This window comes from Harpia harpyja, chromosome 17 (genome assembly GCF_026419915.1).
Source record: "Harpia harpyja isolate bHarHar1 chromosome 17, bHarHar1 primary haplotype, whole genome shotgun sequence".
Classification (NCBI taxonomy): domain Eukaryota; kingdom Metazoa; phylum Chordata; class Aves; order Accipitriformes; family Accipitridae; genus Harpia; species Harpia harpyja.
In genome coordinates this window covers 10512816-10535877 of record NC_068956.1, presented here as the reverse complement: position 1 = coordinate 10535877, position 23062 = coordinate 10512816, and the positions used below count along the sequence as shown (strand labels likewise).

At 41.7% G+C, this 23062-nt stretch overlaps 1 protein-coding gene across 7 annotated transcripts in view; it reads right to left on the bottom strand.

Annotated features, from left to right (window-relative positions):
* FAT3 (FAT atypical cadherin 3) overlaps positions 1–23062 on the bottom strand; it is a 422176-nt gene that overhangs the window by 312577 nt on the left and 86537 nt on the right. For all 7 annotated transcript variants that reach the window (XM_052812647.1, XM_052812651.1, XM_052812648.1 and 4 more), the window contains exon 2: positions 17039–20350. In XM_052812647.1, the coding sequence (XP_052668607.1) occupies positions 17039–20333 (3295 nt within the window). In that variant the 5' untranslated portion in view covers positions 20334–20350. The remainder of the gene's footprint in view (positions 1–17038; positions 20351–23062) is intronic.

Sequence of the window (23062 nt, the reverse complement as noted above, 5' to 3'; positions counted from 1 at the left end):
AGCACTTAGCTGAATCAGGGCCCCATGCTGGTGGCAGGGACAATAAGAAAACCCATGACAGATAGACAGGAGTAGAGGACATACCAGGGTATGTATGAATTTGCTAGAGAAGGCTTTGGAAGGGAATAAGAGAATTAAAAAATGGGAGAAAGCTTTCTAGTTAATTGAAGATTAAGAAGAAGTAGAAATAGAAAGTGCAACACAGCTGAAGGTATGATAGGTTCACAGCAGAAGGCAGGAGATTACTTAATACTCTTACACAATTAAATTAATTCCTTTTAATCTTTTTATACACATTGTAAACAAGATCTCTCTATCCCATGAAAATTACCTTTTAAAGGCTGGGTAAATACATTAACTAATCCTAAAATCCCAGAAATCCCAGTTTATTTTTTTCTTGAGAAAACAAAAGCCAAGCAGGGAAGAACTCTGTAAACAGTTTTGACCTTCAGAGAGCCTGGCACTCCATTTATTCCAAAAATGAAACACTGCTTCAAGCAGCTAAGATAAAAAAAATTGGTCATTTAAATGGAAATGGCTACACCTCATCTGCAGTAACCAAGAGGATGCACCCTAAACATTTGCAATATCACAGAAAACCCACAGAGCAGATAACTGGTACCACCACCCAGAAGGAAAGTCAGGTGGAAGATACAACTCTCACTTCTCTTTTTTGGGAAACAATTAAAAATCAGTCTACAACCATCCAGCAAGACAAGGCAGTAGAAGCAATTTTGATGACGGCTCTGAATTTACTATAGGCAATTACTTAATTGCTACTACCCCTCCGTGTGCCCATTGGCAAATATCCTAATTCCTGCTGATATCAGCACATACCTTGTACTTGTGCCCCAGGTGAAACAGCAGCACTCTGCACCGGCGGGGGTGCAGACCCGATGGGTGTTTGTACGCCCATTTCAGATGTTATGGAGGGACCAAGGCCACCCTCAAGGTCCATCATTGCCACGGACCGAGCCCACGGGGCTGCGGGTGCTCAGCATGACCTGACCCCGTGCTGGCGGGCAAGGGACCCCGCGCTTTCCCAGCCATCACCACAACCACAACACAGTCCTCTGAATTGTGTCATTTCATTTTCACGGACTGTTTTTACAGAGCAGAATATCCTGATGAATAATACAAATAGGCTACACTATTTCTTTGTAAATTTAATTAAGCAACTGAAGGGAGAGTTAAAACATGGCCATGCAGTGTAATCTACAGCCGCTCTGCCACATAGTGCCTCGGAGAGCAGAAAGGGAAATTAACAGCCACAAAGAAGTTTTATAGTTTTGTTTCCAAGTATCTGCAGTGGGGAAAATAAAAATCAAGATAGCAAAATGTGAGATTTAAAAAATATTGTCAATATTATCTAGCAAAAAGTATGTAATATAATATAAAGGATACTGTATATGTTTTACTTTGGTCTGAACATGTAGATAGGTCTGCTCATTTTATATACAGATATACAGGAATTTTGGTTACAGCCTAAACAGTTCCTATTCCACCCTAACATCAAGGGTGTAACCCATCACGCTCAGCAATACGGAAAACTCAATTAACAACAAAATAGAAACATTAATTCATCTAGGAGTTTCTTCATGAGAACAGATATCCAACTACTGCTTACTGCCCAGCTCCCATTCAAGATAGAAACTATATCTAAATAAATAACTAGAGATGAAAATGCCGATGCCTCCCAGGGTGAAGAGCTCTAAAGGCAAATCGCAGGAAGGTTACAGGACACAGATATTGCCGCTGATGAGAAACGTGGTCTGGAGGGTTTTGAGTTGAAGTTTCAGGACAATAAAACTCAAATTCAGCAGCTGCTGCCATGGTATAACAACTGGCAAGACAGTACTTTTTTTTTTATATTTCTTTTTCATCTGTGATACTGTACATTTCGCTGCCATGACAACTAAACATTTTCTGCCCATCTGTATGGTGACAGAATAGATATATACATCTGTTCATGAATCTTGTTTTTAAAAGACAGATAATATTTTCCCAACTTTTGTATGTTTTTAAAGCTTTCTTCAGAATGAAGAAGAATATTGCAGCTTCTCTAAAATAGCGGTCCATAAATCACACCACACAGGCACTATGTTGCCCAGGAGACACTCTTAACATCACTCATCACCACCACAAATGAAAAAGTCAAAACAGAGGCTGGTGACAAGGACCAGGGAACATTACCTTCAGTGCATGTTCCCTCCCTGTGTTGACTTTGCTTATCACCATTAGCAATATCACTACCTGGAGACCTACTTCCTTACCGGCTGATTAGAAACATGAAGCCATTTTCACAAAAAAAAGACAATACATGAATGATTAGGGACAGGGAAAGGCATTTTATTGCTTTGTAGTTTAATAATTCTTTAAAATCTTTGTAATATCTTCCATCCCAAGGCTTCCGCATCTTTAGAACATATAATTCAATAAATAAATTAACTTCAGTGACATCAAGCAACTCAACCAAGGCTGTAGCATTACTAATCTTTGCGTTTGCCTAGTCCTTAGGCACTTCCATTAAATAAAAATTCCTCTTCTGCACTACCGAGCCCTGACCCTACAGCCAGGCCAGACTGTGACACTGGCACATGAGATTATTCCCAACCACGATAAGCAACAGATTCCTAATATCTCTAGGAAGATTTCCAGTCCTGTGCTTTAGCACCAGATTAGTGAAAACTGAAAAAAAAAAATTGGTTCTAGAGTTAAAGCACTGCAGTATGGAGACAACAGGGGTTTTGATGGGGAATAACTTGAAATTTAGATTGTACTGGGAAGGAAGACACTTCCACACATTGAAGTAAAAAAACCCCAACAAAATAAACCCAACAAAATCCAACAAAAACAGAGAAGGTCAAGCATCACATGAAAGAAAGGATAAGTCTGCAGTTCTGCATGCGGGGTAGAAGTCAATACAGTTATTGAAACAGAGTAGAAAAATGGGAGGAATATGAGACAGCAGAGCATCCTTCCCTAAAAGAACTACTACCGTCTTTTATGCCACATAACACAGCAAACGTTTTGGCAAGGCAGTGAAGCCACGCTAGACGCGTTCCTTCAGCACATTTTTGAGCCAAAATATCACGTGCTGCAGGCAGCATTAATCTGCTTCCCCGGCTTCTGCGTGCTGCCTCGAACTGCCTGGCCCCAAGCCCAAAAATGGGAATTAGTTGCTCAAATTCCTGTCACCTCTCTAGTGAGCCTCACACTGGATTTAAAACAAGGACACCATGGCAGGGCTCCTTACTGACATGGAAATTACTCTAAGCAGGCAGGTTAGCTAGTAGCTGCTGAAACTATTTAAGGTAAATGAAGACAGAAGCATTGACGGAGCTCCCAGTGTGCCTCACCCTCGCCTACAGCCTTCCCACCTTGCTATGCTCATGTTGCCTGCATCAAACCATGGTATGGATGCAGAAGCTGCTCGTTTCTGGCAGGCTTTGCTGTCTGCTGTCCTGCAGCCAGGCATTCCACTGGCCGTGCAGGGCTGGAGGTCCTCCTGCTATCCAGGGGATAATCTGGCACGAAACCTCTAGTTCTGGTTAGTAGCGGAGCCCCATCTCAGCTCGTACCCTCGATAAATTACTTACAGTATCACAGAAATTATTATCTGGCTCAGGAACACCCAAGCGGCTTTTTCCCACAACACCTGAGAGGCAGGAGCACAACTCCGCCAAAAACTCCTGAGTCCACCAAAATGCTCTCCCTTTATTTCTTACAAGGAATGTTTTACCAAGGGGAACGTCCAACAGCCCTTTCCACCTCCAGCCAACAGCTCCATAACTGGCAAGAATGGCTAAAAACATACTGTAGCTGCATTTTTTACCGCCTTAAAATGATGCATCATAGGACTACCCGCAGCATGGAGCTACGGTCAGTCCCTCAGCCAGGCCAAACAGAGACACGGCAGTTATGGCAGGCAGGGAGCAACAGTAAGGATTTGTCTCACTTGATCCTGAAATTTATTCTGTATTTTGTTTCCGCCCAGCACTGCAGTAAGCCAGGTTTTGGAGCATCACTCGCTCCTGGAAGGCTGAAAGGAATGATCGGGCAACCTGAGCACACGGCTGTTGGCTATGTCCAGTGCAGTCAGTGTAACATTTCTATAGTTAATTATTTGGAATAAATGTAATAGCTTAAATAGGTCACTGCGATGCTACAGTTCTCCTTGGAGATTAGACTGGGAAAGAAGTGACTCCTGAAGGGACTTCTCCTTTAACACTCTCCAACTCCAAATACCAAGTGACTGCATTACACACAACCGCTGCAATGCATTTTGATACATCTTTCCATCAAAATCACTCATAGCATTTTAAAGCCATTAATCATGGCAGCATCACAACTGGCACAAAAATGCCTTTGACTATGTGACAATCATTAGACTTATTGTACAGACAGGTAAAGTGAGGCATGAAAAGGTTAGTCATACTGCCAGAGGGATTTTATCTCCCTCTGTAACATGTAGTAAGCAGCTTTATCCATCTGATAGTTGCTCTGACTTGTGATTTCAGCTCAGGGCTCAGGGGCCCACACCATAAACACCACGTAGCATCCTAATCAGCTAACACACTGAATCCCCGTGTTAGCACACATCCTGCTCACTCCATCACAGCTGCCTCTTCCACACCAAAGCCAGGATAAAGCAGTAGCTCTCGCCACATGTTGCTTCCAAGCCATTCCTCCATCCTGCTAAAATCACTTCTTGTTTATCAGGCCAACTCTCCATCAAGCAACCTCTACAAAAAAGGAAATTACAAATTTCCTATATGGACAAGTTGTAAATGTCTACATATGGCTCAGTATGAATTTTAATGACATGAGTGACACCACTGCAGCTCCATGCATGGATGCTCTCAAAACCGTAGGGTCACAAGCATTAAAAAGGCAACCCAACCCTTAGCTTTGTACCTGATCTCCCTTCTTTACCTCCACCAAAATGCCTACTGTTTGCAGGGCCTGTAACTCCAGTCAGAGAACTGACCCCTTCACTCCTTTTCTCAAAAAAAAAGATGAGTTCTTCTCATTGCTTTCTTGAACTGGGTCACCAAGTGGCTACGTGAAAAAACAGAGCCACTGCAGGGAGGTGGTAGGAAACAGCAGTCAGGACCAGAAATGGGCTGCCTCTATTGTGGTCAGAGCACAAATATGCCAGGTTTAAAGGGAGCTGGGAATCACACTCTTATTTTACAGAAAAGATAGGATTCTTCACAAGCAATTCAAGCTAATACAGCAAGAGCTGGTTTGGGGTGGTTTTTTTTCTGTATAGACCAGCCCTTTAGGAACCCCGCTGGGGAAGACAGTATCTCCTGGATCCAGGTGACCAGGGAAAAGGGATCATGGCTCCCCTCCAGGGACTTTCCAGGAGAGTCCAAATCCTCTTGTCAAAGTGGACTGGATTACGATTGACAGTGTAAAGCAGCCCAGTTACCCTACCTGTGACCACAAGGTTATTTCTGACCACATTCAATGTCTAGACAGAGCTTCCAACTGGTATCAGAGTTTTAATTTGTGGGGACAGAGAAAGAGAAACAGATTTTCTGAGAATTAGCTGGATTTTATCTTTGCCAATGACAGATTAATGTTCATTACAAAAGATTAAGCAATTAAAGGAAATCCCCATGAAAGAGCCAAAACATATACAAAGTTTCAAACACTGGTATGTTTACTGGAAGACAAACCCTTCTGTGCTCCTAAGAATATAGGAGTACAGCACTTTCCATTGCAGCAACAGCTACAGCCAATGACCTCCATCAGTGGAATGCTTTTTTTTCCACTTCCAGCATCAACAAATTCAATGTTTATAGGTCAAATAATTCAGATATCATGTAAATATTACCTTCCGTCTTTAGAGGGAAGCAGCAATGGGTTTTTACAATAAATTGAGAGAGGGGGAAACTCTAGAGTCAGCAGTCCTAAACTCATTAGGTCACATTTATTAAACAGATTTTGCCATTTACCCTTTTGCCAGCAGAGCTAAATGCCAGTGCTCTTCATTCTTCATAAATAGTCCCCATCTCCTCTCAAAATGTCACCATAGGAACAGTCTTCCTTTTTGATTATTTTGCCTTTCTCCAGAAGGACGTTTTGCACCTCAGAAGCAGCTTGCTGCCCAAACTGAACAACACATTCCTAAAAGGAAGATACCTCATTAAAAGTAGAGCCACAAAGGGTTGCAAAAGAGCCACACACTCGTAAACTGTTGGTGTGTAACTGCTCGTCATGGAGATGAAGCAGCACCATTAATTTGCTCTGCATGTAGGTACTGACGGCACAGAACACAATTCCCCATCCCTGGTACTGTGGGAAGAAAAATAACATGTTAAAAGTTTGTGAGGCTTCTAATGGAAGTAGCTCATGTGGGCTAAATCTGCTATATTCAGGATTTCCTTAAGGAGAAGGATGAGGTGGATGTCTCTGAAGAGCGGTGCTGGGAAAGGTTAAAGTGAGGGAAGCTGCCCCATCCCTGGGAAGGACCCGCAGCCGTCCAGAGCACCCAGTGCTGCCCAGAAGAATCAGCCCCAAATTCCCGCTGAGGTTTCGCTCCAATCCCCCTCCAGCTGCAGGCAGCCCTGAGAGCTGCCGCGGGCAGCCCAGGACTCCAGCCATCCCTGGATCGGGTCACGCTTCTGGTGCTTGCCACTATCCGGTCCTCTCCCCCCAACAGCAAAACACAAGGTTATCATCCCAGAGGAAGCTGCGTTAATCACTGACAATGGCTTGGACTGCGGTCTGCCATCACCTAAGAGTTACTGCTTAATGATAATTAGGGCAGCGTAATGAACCCCACCTAGTATAGCCAATAGAAGTAGTGCAGCACCAACCAATTCATCCTTAAAGACCATCTCAAGAAGAAACAATAAAATCCAGCCCTTTTAAAACCAGCTCCAAGATCCTGTATAGCGTAGGAAGGGCGGTCTTGCATGGAAAGACATGCCGGGAGTGAGAAAAAACTGTCCCATCCGCCACTGTGTGCTATGGGCAAGTACAGCTTCATCACAGAGATGCTGAACACCTCAAGTTCCCGCTGTTTTTAATGAATTTCTACATTGTCATTCCCCCCCGCCCAAAGAAAAAGAATCAAACTATTAACTTATCTACACCTCTCACACCCTTTCAGTAAAATGGGAAACTACATAAACGTTGTACATCAAAGAGCTTCCTTCATTAAAATGTGAAAAATAATTTGTGTACTTTAGATGAAAGGTGTTCTGGGACTGTGAAGTATTCTGGCAAATTTAATTAAATCCCATAGTTATTCTCTCATAAAAATAAAGCTTTTGGGAAAAAAAAAAGTTATTAAAAATTTAACTGATTCACAGTTCGGGTCTGTTTTTTTCTTTTTGCAAAATCTTTACCTTATAAACTGAACCAGTGGTGAGAAGCAAAACTATTTTTAATGACCTATGAGTAAAGTTACATTTCCAGACCACGAGTTCTCAGTAAAACTTTCAAATGAAGAGGAAAAATCCCCAAATAATTATGCATATAATTCATTATGGGCTGCAATGATCTAAAATCAGAAATGAATTTGCTATGCAAATTTTAGTAAAACAGAAAAACCGAAGACTTCAGTTGTGAAAGATGGGCAGATCTAGCCATCGTATTGTGGAAGCAGAGAGCTACTGAAACCACATACAATCAGATTACTCTCAGAGCAGTGTAAACACTTCTTCATAATTAGTCCTGACATAAATTAAAGCAGGAAAGTTTAATTTCATTCCTTATAGTTGCTAGGATGATTATTCATCAGTGCTAGTGGCCACAAGCTCAGGTTTATAACTAAAAACTGATTTTCACTAGCAAAAGCAGCCACCTAGCTGGAGCCAGACCCAAACCTCAGCATCTCCTTAGCCCCAGAGCTGCACACCTCTCCAGTCCATCACCTTGGAGAACTGCCACTTGTACACGTACAGTGAACACATTTTGCTCGACTCCAAGATGAGAATATCATCAAAGCAACTGAAAAGCATTTCCGAGAAGAAGCAGCTTCAGGCTGCCTCCCTCTCAAGGTGGGGTTGTGGTAACCAGACTGTCACCAGTGGGGAACAGCTGCAAAGTTGAGACATAGCTGGCTACAAAGGTATTGTTTGGTTAGTATCTTCAGGACACGGTACAGATATCAAAAGAGCAAAAAATCAACATATGTGTCTAAGCGGAGGGGCAGGTAAGCTCCACATGTCCTGATGTCCCCAATCATTTAAATGGGGGATGCGCTGGAGGGTACCACCACGGCTCCCTGCAGACCCATGCTCCCCATTTTCTTTCTCATTCCCTCGATGCAGAGAGCACAGAGGAAACCAAGCACAGTCCTACATCCTCACGTACTTCCCACTCCCACAGGACACTGCAGCAACCCCTGCCCGAGCAGAGGGCAGGTACCACCGGCAGGACTCACCCGACCACCTTTCACCACCGGGGTAGGACTCACCTCCCCTTAGCTGAGCACCATGTTCATGTCCAACCTACGTGAGACATTTAACCAGGGGAGTGAAGCCATGTGAGATGAACGCTGCCCCGTGTTATGTGTCCAACTTGAGCCCCACGTCATCTAATTACAATGCCAGGGAGGGTAGCCCAGGGCCCAGCGAGAGACTGTGCAGCTTCCCACCCCATGTCCCTGCCCCACGCTCTGCAAAACACCGGAGGCGCAGAGCCTGCAGAGCTGTCCTCAAAACATCCCCAGAAAAAGAGAAAGAGGTGACAAACTCCTAACCACAACTGAACAGATCTACCCCTTTTTCATTAGCTCCAGACCAAATGATCAGGTCAATGCCAGTGGACAACTTAACTTTGAGAAACACGAAAATGTATTAGTGCAAACGCCTAATGCAAACCAACTGCGAAGAAAACTCCCTCCTCGCATGCACTCCGTTTGGCTTTCTCTCAGTTATTTCTTACTGGCAACACTTCAATGCTAATAAGACACCATGAGTGTATAAAATGTAATAAAGATGTTTACATTAAACAGCAGACTACGGATTAAAAGAATCTGTTCCGTGAGCTATAGAAGCTCATCTCCAAACATCTATTTTCAGGTAAACACGTATGTATGAATAGAAAGAGATCTGACAGTGGAAGGATTATTTTATTTTATTTTTACTTTGCTGGCAAAGGCATAACAAGTTCCAAGACTTTTAACACTGAAATTAGCTAAACAGCCTTAAAATATGAGACAATTTTTTAGCAATGAGAGCAATGAAAGATTGGAAGAGTTTTCCAAGCAAGTGCCTGATTCGCCATTACTTGTAGTCCTTGAATTGCAAACAGCTTCGTAAAAAGTACCCTTTAATCCAGCTTCCAAGGTAAATCCTGGAGCCTGCCTATGAAGCAGGGGAACAGATACGTGGACATATATTTTTGATCAGACCAGTGTTACCTCCTGTCTCTGATCCAAACCAGTCCCACAAATTCCTGATTAACTCTGTCCAGTTCTACTGCTCCCTGAAAAGCCACACAACCTGCTGCAAGGGTCAGATGGCAGGATGCGTCCTCGATTTTATTGGCCACTGGTGATTCTTCTCTCTTGGACTTGTTTCAGGAAAGGATTAGGCAGTGCACCAAAGTGGCTCCACATAACCTTAGACACTGTTGAAACATCCTCCTCTGTAGGTCCCAGCAGGACAGGACTGCTCCTATTGCCCGCCCTCCACATGCTCATACGCTTGCAATTTTGCATTAACAACATCACTTCTCAATGCCCCTAGGTTTCCACTGGTGCCTTGGAAGAGCTGAAATAGATTTTTCTCCAGTTTCCTCTGAACTATCATGCATTGATCACATGGGAAGGCAGATCATGGTCTGAAGTGATGCCAGGATAAAGCTGGTGCTCAGATGCTCAGACTGAACACCAGACACTAGAAGTCAATTTTCCTCTAGTATCATCTAACTGATTACCTTGCGGCGTGGTGCCATCGCCGGCACTTTGGGCATAAGCTTTCTGCAGGAGCACCTGGGTATAATTTAATGGACAATGATGCACAGGATAATGTCAGAGTCACTTCTGGGCTTACACACTAAGGGAGAGAATAACAGAAGACATAATAATACAAAATACTCTTGGAAACAAATCTCAAGGGTGATAAAGGTGACAGGAGGGAATACAAACTGCACATTTCTTTATTAATAAATAAATTACTTGGAGATTGAGACGAAATGTCCTATCATCAGAAGCACCCTGAATAACAAAGCAGATTCTCTAAACATTTTCCAAAGAAGGGAAAACATGCAAATTACAGCTAGCTATAAAAATAGTACATCGTGAGCTGTTTTATGGGGTATAAAGCCAAGAGAGCTGAACAGCTTGAATGGAACAATTCTGCACGACTGGCCTCACTTAGGAAAATTTGAAACTATGTCAGAATGATACTAAGGGCCCTTTAAAGTAAATATTTTTGTAAACTGATGCGTTGGTTTAGGGTTCATATTACTAAATTAAAAGTTAAACAAATTCACTCCAGTGAAACCAAGACAAGCCTTGTTCCTTTACTAATTTACAGTTACAAATGACAGGGAAATTATAAACACACAGACAGAGAATTTATCAAAAAACCTTGGTTTTCCACCACAACTAATTTTAAAGAAAAAGAAAAATTTTAACAATTACTTTCCTAAAATTGGAAATCATAAATGAAGGAAAGCTTGCACTATTAAAAGCTGCCAGAGATAACTCACAGAACAACGATAATGCAGTACCGTAGACTCAGAAATAGCTGCTCCCAGGAATGCTTTATTCATGCCTCACACAGATAGAGGATGACAGACCAGATTTTGGCCAGGACCATGCTCTGTGATCCGTCTGGCACGCTCCTTCCCAGAGAGGCTGCTCAGGAGAGCCATCATGGCTGGGCTGAGGACCGACGATCTCCAGTCCCGAGTGGCTGCTGCAGGTGCCTCCCCCACGAGCATCCCCCATTCCTGCTCTTTCCCAGCAACACTCACTGACACTTCTCTTGTTGTATGGCCTTAAGTTACTTTGAAAACTGGTTTCAGAAGCCTGGGATAATTAAGTGGCTCAGGGCAACGAAATTTGTCTACACTCACCAGGAAAATGAAGAACATCTGTAATACGAATGCTGCAAAACTCTACAATGAATTCAGTTCTACCAGTGAGTCTGCCCAGATTTACCCACTAGTTCCTACATGCTTTCATAAAATTAAACAAGCGAGGGGAAAAAAAAAAATCACATATCACAAAACATTTTCATTTTTACTTGATTTTGTTTCAAGGAAGTGCTAGTAATGGTCCAACATAAATATTTATCAGACCACTCAAATTGTAATAAATGAAAGTATCCTTCAACTTGCATACACAATAACCGAAAACTATTTTAGAAGACGGCAACAAGATGCAAGGAGTCTGAAGCAATAAATTTATTCCCTTCTGCCAAATAGATATTACAGTGCAGGCAGGTCTGGTTTATTGTAAACTATATCATCTGGTGTTTCTAGTTTCCATTATTAGTCATTTGAAGCCATGATTAGGGTTTTCCAACACTGACTGGCTTCTTTTTAGACTCTAGCCACAGTTTGTCAGGAATTTCTATCACTCTTGAGGTACCTTAAAAGATATCAAAATAGAAGATCAGACTGCTATCCTTAGCACCATAAATATATCCATGGAGTCTGTAATAATTTGAACTCCACCTCCATTTAATAGTATCTTCAAGATTTCGGTGCTGTGAAAGACAGGCTTGGCTAATTCATTTGAATTTCAGGGCTGAAAGTACCTAAAGATAACCACTTAATAGGGTCATCTCCAGCTCGTGTTCTTATCAGAGGGCCTCTACAGGGGTGGAAAAAATTAGTGCCAGCTAATGCCTAAATTTAAAGTCCCAATGAAAATCAGGGGACTCAGACTCCTGAGTAACCTTAGGAAATGAGGTTAGTAAGTTTTGAAAGTGTTGCTTAAGTCCATGCTTCTGGGCTTTGCAAGAACATTAAAGATCCCCTCAGCATTTCATTAATACCACTATTTTATCTCTGTGTTCAGTTTCAATGGGACTTAAGAAGATGTTTCAGTCCTTTCCTGAGAAGCAGCAAAAGACTTATGGCTTCAGTTTTCCCACCCATGCAGTGGAGTTAGTCATTCCTTGCATCCCAGGGCACTGCCACACCAACTCCGATCAAGCCTACAGAATTCTCTGCAGCAGAACATGCTGAGTGTGTCTAGTCTCTCTGCGCCTTTAGAACTCATTTTGTTCATTTGCTATTACTAGTACATCCACGGGTAGCGTACGGGTAAATATAGAAACTCTTCAAGTGCCAGGCTGTTACATCAACTGTGCACAAAGTAGAAACACATGCCAGACTAAAAAGCAGAGCTTGAGTCAAAAATGCTGTTTAGCTGAACCATAAATCATTAAAAAATGAGAAGGAAGACGTCAGCGTTTAGGCTAGGACTGATCTCATCTAACTCAACCTTTCGAGAAGTCAGGAAGTCTTGCTAGTTGCCCAAGTCCCCACTGCAGCCAGAAAAGAGGTACAGTTAGATGGTATTCAGTCACCCGAGGTAGGTGGTACCATAAACCCATATGCATTTGTTGGACTCACCACCAGCTCCTGAGACAGCAAAAATACACCACTTGCTGTGGTATCAGCACTATGAGGGTGTACATACCAGAGCTGTGAAAATCCAGGTTTTTAAGAAGGCAGTAGAGGACCTCTGACAGAGACCACTTCCAGAAGAATAGAGCTATCACTGTGATGAAAACTCAGGGCACGCTGTCATCCCACAAAAATCTTTAACAGATCTCTGCTCATTTTGTGTTACAACAAACTGGAAATACAGAGGGGTTTTTACACAGTTCTCTTCTAAGGAACTGCAATTAGCAGACTGGTGAGAAGTGTGGAGGAACACAGCAGGCAGGAAGCAGTACTAGAGATGACGAAATGGCTCGAGCTTCTCCATGGCCCCTGAGCTGCATAAGGGGAAAGTTACCACCCACTTCCACAAATAAGATCAAAGCATCAGATCTTGATGACTTTCTACAGATAGAAAAGAGGGTGGGATGCTCTGTCTAGCACTGTGTTCTCAGAAACTGAAAAATCGTAAAATATTAGTTGCATAAATCTCATCCCCTATACTCTTAAAAACCTTTCCACTTTTTATTTCTAGAAGTGCATTTATGTGTGGGTTTCACATTGAGAGACAATTCCCTGAAATTAGGCTAAAAACATGAATCTGGTAGAGAGGAGTCATCACAAACTACTTAGCATGTAAACCTGACAGCATATATTCTTGTTTACAGTTAACAGGGATGGATTACATCTGACCAAGGCAAGGTGTTTAGTGTAGACCTCTACCTCTGAGCTAGTCATACAAGGACCTTCGCACATTTTTAGAGCATGATTCATCCAACTAACTTCATATTTTTACTTCAGGGTAAAAAGAATCATGTTTCTCAATTGCCCATTTCTCTCTATTGACTATGAGGAAAGCCTGGAGTGACTACTTCTGACTGTAGATGACCATAATTCATCATATAGATTACATCTCTCGAGTCCAAGAGAATGAGAGGGATGCAAAAAAAAAGCAGTTCTGAACGGGAGACAGAAGGAAAAAGAGACTCCATAAATGGCAGGATCACATTACATGTCCCTCAGTGCAGGGATCTTAAATTGCAAGCTTGTGACATTTATACCAAAAGTCAATAAATAGGCCAACGAAGACAGAAAATCAATGAGTTTCAACCGTACACCTAGCCTGGTGACAAACTCAATCTCCATTGAGGCAGAGAATCAACAAGTAAGAGTTCTCTATTTAAAAAAAAGTTCTTTTTTTTTTTTAACCTCTAGAAAAGTCTTAAACCATTTTTTTAGCTATGAATCATGAGCTGAGTTGTAAACCCATGAGAAATATAGTCTGCTGGCTAAGGTACTAGTGGGAAACCAGGGATGGAGTTGGAAGAGGTCGGGAACTGCTGCCTTCCACTTCAGGAGTTTTTATTGATTTACAAATTTGTACCAGCTCTGCCTCCTGGAAAAGGAAAGTAAATCCACTGAGACAAATTTGTAAGTGATTCACAAGGCTGTGGGACCAAATACATGTAAAATTTCACTTCATCAAATACTTCTAGCTGGCAAACGCTCGCTATGCTTCTGGTTACTACCACATATGAACTAGAGTATTTAGCAGTGAATGCTGTAACACAACAACAATAACCCTCAAAACCGATCCTCTGCGACACAAAGCAAAGAGCAGCACTGTGGGAAGGAAATCCCAGGCTCACCCCCGTGGCACATCTCTTATCAAACTGCAATAGCACCAAGGTTTGCACATATACCCTACGCAGAGAGATCCATATTGGCCAATATGGAGGAGACCCCCAAGCTCGCTGACCACAAACCACTGTTCAGACTTGAATGGAGAACAGCCTGTTGTGGAACCCACACCAAAAGCCAGGTCAAGCTCAGTGGAGTTAGATGCACCTATATGCACCTGTATACATCTATAGTGGAACAGGAACAAAGCCACCGTGCCAACAAGCGTGCGGCAGCATGGTGCAGTGTGGGTCCACCATGCAGGGCAGCTCCTCCTCATTCCCCTCCTCGGTATCGATGTGCCTCGGGGAACACAGGCACATCTCACTCAGCACGTGGGGTGACACCATTGAGATGGAATATTGCAGAAGAATAAAAATAATGCACCAGAGAAGAATTTTGCTGAAAGCACAAACTTGCTTGGAGTCCAGCCTGCTCACATATCAGGATGAATTTGGCCCAGTTTATATCCTAATGATTATAATGGATACTGCAGTCTTCTTTTCATTAAGGCAGCAGCCAAAAATATTGATTTGTTGTACTTCGCGCTCCTGCTTACCTTCACAAATTTCAGGAGAGACGGTGCATAAGCCAATAGAGTCGGTCAGTTTAAAAGTGACAAATTAACTGCGCTGAAAGTAAATAAACAGCTATCTCTTTGTAAATTAATTCAATATGTGACTTGAGCTCTTTTCTACAGCTAGAAAGCTGATTCATCATTCAGCAGCATTTAAGTTGCCACCAGTTCAATAGCAGAGTATTAATGTTGTGTCCTATTTGACATAGCAGGTCAAATTCTGCACTCGGGTTACAACAGCGCAACTCAGAGTAACTCCTGAACCCTTGCTCTCCACATCACCCTGGCTGCAGCTATGCACCCAAGTGTTCTCCAAGTTGGTTTCAAGAAGACTTAAATTGTATTGAACAGTTGGGAAAACAGAAAGAAGAAGAATCCAAAAGTCTTTTGATCTGCTGAGGCGTTTTCTGGAACAGTTTAGATAAACAGCACAGCTTGGTGCATTTTCATGAAAATACTTGTGAAAGTGTGAAAGGCAGACAAATATTTGCAACTTTTAAAATTTGGGGGGTTGTGGGTTTTTGCCCCCTCCCCCCCCAAACTAGATTTCAATTCTGGAAAGAAACTAAGTATGTTTAATGTGGAATAATGAGTACATGACAAAATATATGTCAAAACATGATTTGTGCTTTACTGAATGGGGCCCCTAATTTATTATAGGCTATTGCCCCTCCTAGTCTAGGCACAGGGTAAAAAACCTGTTTAATTTATTAATGAGTGACATGCACTAACTTAGCGTCCCTACCAATTCCTTTCAGTTCAATAAATGTTGAATCCTGAGATTTCCAGAGCAATACTGCAGCATTTGGACCGATCTCCCATTGCTTTATAAAGAACCTGTTTAGCTGAAGTTGATGCTACTCAGTAAGGAGGTAGGCCAAAATTTTCAAATGCAGGAACTTAAAATTGAAATTCACGTTCAACTGCCTCCATAATGTCGACTGAATGCCTTCAACTGCGATTAGCACTGCAGGATACGTGAGTTCTTAACGTTTCTGGAAATTAGAGTAGGTGCCCTCTTGACTTCTGACACTCAAGTTTGATGTTTCTGGACACAAGGTTTTGACTGTATCGTCAGTGCACAGCTGCAGCAGAGACTATAGCACAAATAGAATAAAAATATTTTTCACTGCTTATGCTCAGACGCGATCCACAGCATTTGTAATGTCTGTTTTTCATAACGTTCAGTTTAGAAAGTTGACATTTGATTAAACAGTTTGAATTTGCCAAAACATACATTTTAATCTTATGTTTTAATACCACATTCTCAATTAAAAGCTTTAGAAAAAGACATACAAAGTCTGCTTAAACCACAGTAAACCCACAGACCTAACATATTTAATATAATTTCTGAAACTGTTGACTAATATTTTCTATTTTCTTCACTACTTCTAGTACCACAGCTCACCATTACTCCCAACAGCTATCAGATATTTAAACAGCCAGTTTGTTAAGTGTTTTACTAGATAGCCTTTTATACTTACTATTTTCCACATTCTCCAATAGGGTGATGTGCTAGTCAAGTTCAACATCTTAAAAATCTTCACTCTATTAATACTGTTTTCTAACATCAATGTTCATAATACTACTGCCACCAAAGGAAAGCTAGCACAGTTGGTTTACATCTTCCCCCACATTTCTACCTTTACACAAGCATGCCAACACTGAGGAACAGTGTGCCACAAGGAAGCTTATTATACAGAATGGCATATCATGCCAGACTGCTAACTCCTGTGAAAAATGACTCCCAACAACAGTAAGAACAAGACCACAAACAGGTTTTTGGATTAAATAATTCTTGTTGCATGCTCCTTATTTCCTTTCATTGGGTTTAACACTGCATTCAAGGTCATGAGTGTTGTGACTCTGTGGAGGTGACCTGAGTAATTTACAACAATCAACAGATAATACATGACTGGAAGTGAGTCATTCCATAACTATCATTGCTTTCTAAATGGAGTCATCACATAGCTGCTGAAAAGGAATGTGTATTATTTCACACTCACAGAGTGATGAATGTAACCAGGTAATTAAATCATGTCATTGCTGTGCCTGGAAAATCCTTATTTATAATTTTATCTTGCCTGTTAAGAAGAACTGAACTTCTTGTTAAGGGTAGAAATTAATTATACCTAAGCTTTGCTTTTGCAAAAGCCTCTATGAAGGGAAAAGGAAATTAGAAACAAAACTCACCGGTTTCTTCATCTATGCTGAATCTCCCCAGGCCGCTGCCATCCCTGATGGAATACTGGATCTCTCCATCCCTTCCAGAGTCCTCGTCTCGAGCAACAACTTGCAAAACACTTGTACCAATGCGGGAGTTTTCCTTTACAGATCCAATGACAGCAAAGTCAGGAAAATAGGGGGTATAGAGATTTTCGTTAACATCCACCACTTCAACTTCCACAAAAGAAACCGAAGAGAGGGAAACCGGGCGCCCCTTGTCCTTTGCACGCACAGTCAGGTTGTAGAACTGCTGCTTCTCGTAATCGAGCTCTTTGTTCAAGCGGATGGCACCGCTCGCTTTGTCTATCTCAAACCGCCCATTGTAATCGTTCACCAGCGAGTAACGGACTTGGCCTCCCAAGCCGAGATCTGGATCGTGAGTTTCCAACCAAGCTATGACAGTGCCAACTGGCAGGTCCTCAAGGACCTTCACGTTGTAGCTGGATGGTATAAAGGCTGGAGAGCAATCATTGACATCATCCAAAAAAACCTTCAGAGGCACAACGGAAAACTGCTGGTGGCCACTCTCTGCTTTGTCCCTAGCCTCGATCTTCAGAGTGTAGTTTGCTTTTGATTCCCGGTCTAGTTGATCGGCCACATACACCATTCCTGTGGAACTGTTGATAGCAAATTGCTGGGTGTCTGTCAGTACTGAGTAAGTCACTTCACCATTAGATCCTAGGTCTTTATCTCTGGCTTCTACCTGAATAATCTCTGTACCAAGACTTGTACTTTCTAAAATATTAACTGAGTAACTGTCCTGTAAAAAAACAGGCTTGTTATCATTTGCGTCCTCCACAGTGACAGTCAACAGTCTCCACGCAGATTTCTGTGGATTACCTAAATCATAAATGGTAATATTAAGGAGATAGAGCTCTGCTTTTTCACGGTCTAAGGGCATAAAAACATTAAGCACCCCCGTCTCCATGTCAATGTTGAAACAACTATCTACATTACCATCAGAAATTGTATAAAGTACTCTTCCATTAAAGCCTGAGTCTGCATCATAGGCTTTTATCCTCAGGATGGTGGCACCAACTGGCAGATCCTCTGAAACCTTTACATCAGTAGGGAAGGATTTGTCAAAATGCGGTGCCTGCCTGTTCACTGAATAAAAATCGAGAAAACCATCTTCCAAATTGAGCTTCACATTTGCTTTTGCCTTTTTGAGTAGTTTTTCTGCTAGCTTTTGAGCGACTCTAGTTTCTCTACAGCTAAAGGTCTTTGAAGACACTTTCCCATGAACTACCGAAATATTAACAAACATAGCATCAGCAAAGTTCTCTCCATCAGTTGCCGTTATCTTAAGGCCAAAATTGCTGTTCTTTATGCCAGAATTAATTAGAGATTTTTTAAGTTGCAGGACACCAGAGTCAGGATTTAAATAAAAAATGCCAAGTTCATTTCCAGAGATTATTTTGTACTTCACAAGCTCTAACTCATCTATGTCTATTGCAGAAACAGCAGTGATGTGACCACCAACGGGAAAATCAGAAGAAATCACTCCCTGACATGCCACTTTTTCAAAGAGGGGTTTGTTATCATTGACATTGCCTATGTATATGGTGACATTCACCTCACTTTCATGGCGGTAGGGAGAACCCCAGTCAGAAGCTCTCACAATGAACCTGTAGCTTTCTGGTGAGGACTCAAAATCCAGTTCTTCAGATGTGCTGATGACACCTGTAAACTGGTTTATTGTAAATGGTAGCGAGTTCAGACTGGCAATGCTGTACGTTATGTATCCATTTTCCCCCCTATCTTTATCAACTGCTGAAACTGCCAAAACACTAGACCCCACAGGGACGCTTTCGTTGACGAACGAGCTGTAGGAGGACTGCTGGAACTCCGGAGTGTGATCGTTGGCATCTTCTAACCTGACAGTAACCTGTGCCTTTAAATCACCACCTTTGTTTGTATATACTTCTAATTCATAGAGGTCCTTCTCAACGATTTTCAAAGGACGAGCAGTAGTAATAAGGCCTGTGTTAGGATTGATCTTAAAATACTCAGCTTCCTCACTTGGAGATATTCTATATTCCACACCCTGTGGCTCAGGCATCAGCTTAACTGCTGCAACCACCACACCAGGAGGTGAAAATTCACTGATCAAAAAATCGTATGCTTCCTTTTCGAACTTCATGGGGATACTTTCTTTCTTGGGACTAGCAATGTGGACCAGTTTGACCGCAGAAAATTTCTGAGGAGATCCTTTGTCCTTTGCTTGGAGAGTAAGATTATAACCATAGGGGAAGCTGTCCCAATCAATAGGCTTTCTTTCTTTGATTTTGTACTCATTCATCCATTTACCTTCTTTAGTCAGAAAGAACTGTTCTAGTGGATCTCCAGCCACAATAGAAACAGATTCTATTTCTCCATTGGCTCCTTCATCCAGGTCGTCAATGTTAACAACTGCATAGGTAGGCTCCTTGTCTGATGGGAAGGGAATATGGGTTACTACATTTATCGTCGGGGCATGTTCATTTATACGTTCAATGTGAACATAAAGCTTGGCAGTGCTGCTTACGCCATTGTTTCCGTAAAGCTTCATCCCACGGTCCACAGCCAAAATCTCAAGATCGTATCTGTTTTTTTCATCGTAGTTTAAGCGGCCACTTAAGGAGATAACACCACTTGTAGGATGAACTGAGAAGAGATCAACTTTGCTTTTGAAGTAATAATAAAATTCACCATTGGACCCAATATCCGCATCTGTTGCGGTCACTTGTGCAATGCTAGTCCTTAAAGGAGTGCTTTCCGCTATCGTGACAGAGTACGTGGTTGGCGAAAACAAAGGTCTTAAGTCATTCATATCCAAAACCTGGATGTTCACTTTTGTCCATGCTTCCAAGTCCTCTCCTCTGACAGACCCTTTCACCATCAATAAATAGTTGTCCTGGATTTCTCTGTTCAATATAGCAGAATTCCCACCTTTAGTCCTTATTCTTAGGAAGCAAAAGTCAGCAATAATGACCTCCTCTGCTTTAAAAAAGCCCTCGTCATCACCAGACACTATCCGGTACTTGATATCCCATGAAAGGTCAGCCAAGGTAATGCCCATCCTCGTTTGACTGTTGACATAGGTCCTGGCTGCAGAATTCTCGTACACCGTAGCATTGTAAGTGGAATGTGTAAAGTGAAAGCCAAGCGGGGTGGTCCCGTGAGCTACCTGGCAAATGGAGGCCAGGAGCTTGACAATCAGAAGGGCAAGGCATGACGGAGGTAGCCGTGAGCCTGACCAGTGGCCCATATTCACCTCCATCACATCATTCTTTCACCCTGTGACAGACAGAGAAAACAGGAAATAGTTGATCAAGAGATAAAAACTGTACTGTGAAGTTTCATGTCAAAATTACTTATTAAATTTTTAGTTAAAAATAAAATACATGTACTAACTAGTCACTATATATTTAACAAAACAGAAAGGGAGAACACTACACACACACACACAAGCACACCAGTTTTGAATTATACTTTTACATCTGTGTGAGTGTGTAATATCTATGCATGCATGCATATATGCACATATACATAACTATATATATATGTGTGCATATACACTTTTTTAACATAAAAAACCCTGAGGCCCTACCAGATCTATACACACCTGCACATAGTCCAGAATAATAATCACAGTGAAATAAATTAAAATCAGACACACACATTTGAATAAGTTTACATAAAAGGATGAACCACATACAGAATTTGTTGGTTTTATTTGTCAGTAGCTCCAACTAAGCCTAAACTTGTTTGTTTTCAGAGCATATTGGAAAACTCATTTTTAGTCCCAGTGTTTGGAAAGGAGACAGGACTTTCATTATGTATATAGCACTGTGATGGTCAAATGTTACCAGGTTTTTTTTATGGACAGTTAAGAAAGATCACATGGTTGATGAAATTTGAGCCACCAAGAACAATCAGTACATAAAAGTCGCTACACAGCCATTATTTTAACTACAGATACCTTCAGAAAAATCAAAATTAAGGAAGAATTATGGCTAATTAAATGCAATTGCATACATATATACATATGCATACACATACCCAGATACTGAGGACAGGCAAAATACAATGAAGAAAATAAAACTGCTCAATAAAGCTCTCAGATGAAGACTCAGGTTAGGAAACAGCACAGCTGAGAGAGCTCATAGGACTTAACTCTACCCTTGCATAGGTTCCACAATGCATCTGTAATTACAGTCACCACTTTCCACCAAATACACTGGGTAACATATCCTAAATGAGGCCACGGACGATAATTTTTTTCTGTATGTCCAATAAATGCTCCATTTGCTGGGTATTACTGCCATCCCAACCCAAGAAAGGTGAAGACGCCCTCCAATCTACTGCCTGTCCTGCTGCCAGCAGGCCACCCCGACTAGCAAGAGCGTAAATGCATCCTTACTCAAGTGGAGTGAATTCCAGCTTACATCACGTTTCACTTTGGTAACCCCAAGCAGAATTTGGCTACACATAAGGCACACGATTCCATTGCTGTGAGCCTATCTCAACCCAGTCTGTCCCACTCCAGCCACCTCAAAGCAGTGAGAGCCTTTCCATTGATTTCAAAAGGCTCATTATAAATGTATGTATTCAAATGCAATTAATAAGCAGCCATTTGGGGAAGGTTTGGAGCTCCTCCTTACAGTCCTGTTGTGGAATAGCCCCAGTACCTCGTTCCAGGGATCTAAACTGGGAGGTTAAATGGAGACAGGGTAAACGAAAACATTGGCTGAAGGTTACTGGAGGGTGCTGCAGAAGCTGGGAGCCAGGTCCTGCTTATTGCTTCCCACTGAAAGGAGAGGAAAGGAGCCCAAGGAAACTAGGCAGCTGCTTACAGTGAGGTAGTGTGAATAAGCTTCTTTGTTACAGAGTGCATTCGCTCCTACTCGTGAAAATCATAAAAATCAATTCTAAAAGGCAATTATTGAAAGACCCACTGCACACATACATTGTTCTCATTGTCATTTAAAAGCTGCTTGAAAACGTAGTTTTCTCCAAGCTAGAATACAGAGTGGAAAAGGATAGGAAAAGTCGATAATGACAGGGGTTAATTTAAATTTCCAACATGATTTCAACATCCCCTAAGAGACTTATAAATTGCACGCAAGTTTTGGAATATGAATTCATGTTAGTTATCACTTCCAATATAACCAAATGACTATTGCAGTTTTAAGTACTAACGACAATCAATTTATCGCACTGGTGTTATAATGTTCACACAACACTTAACTTCCTGATCCCACAGTCTATATCCCATTGCTTAACACATTAATCAATTTGATCAATTCTCCCAAGTGTTTGTCAAGGCACTCATCTTTCAATAAACTTATTTTCCTATGCAGTTCTCCCCCCGCTTTGTTTCCTTCTTATTTTCTTTTCTATTCTACCAACAAAAAAAAGGAAACTCTTTAAAAAGAAAATAAAAATGTGAGACTGTACCAACTCCTGGACCTGCATTCCCCAGTAACAGACAAATCCCCACAGAACTACATGTGGCAGTTCCTTTTCTGAATGTGCCCACTCAATTGCTATGCATGCATCGTGTGAGTCCTACGATTAACATCTTATCCCATACAGTTTATACATCAAATATGCACAACTATGCAATATGCTTTGTGTACGTGAGGGATCAGGTTTTCCTGTGCTTCTCCCCATGCTCAGGTTGATCCCTAGGAGACCCAGGATGGAATACTTCTACTTCAGTTAGGAAAGATTTTTTTTTTATTGTTGTTGCCATTTCACTCAGCTAAAAGATCAGAGCAGTGGCAACTGATTTTTCAGCACAGCAAACATTCATCAACTTAATCCACCAGTGTGAAAATATCAAAGTCCCTTATTTTCATGGGGCTTTATGCGATCCCTTTGAGTACTGCCACTAAAAGCTGCTGCTTCAGCCTAGCGTGGGAGACGATGCTCTCAAGTAGAAAATAAAACCAATATATGGTATGCTGCCAAGGAAAAGCCAGCCAAGGGGAATGAGAAATTCTA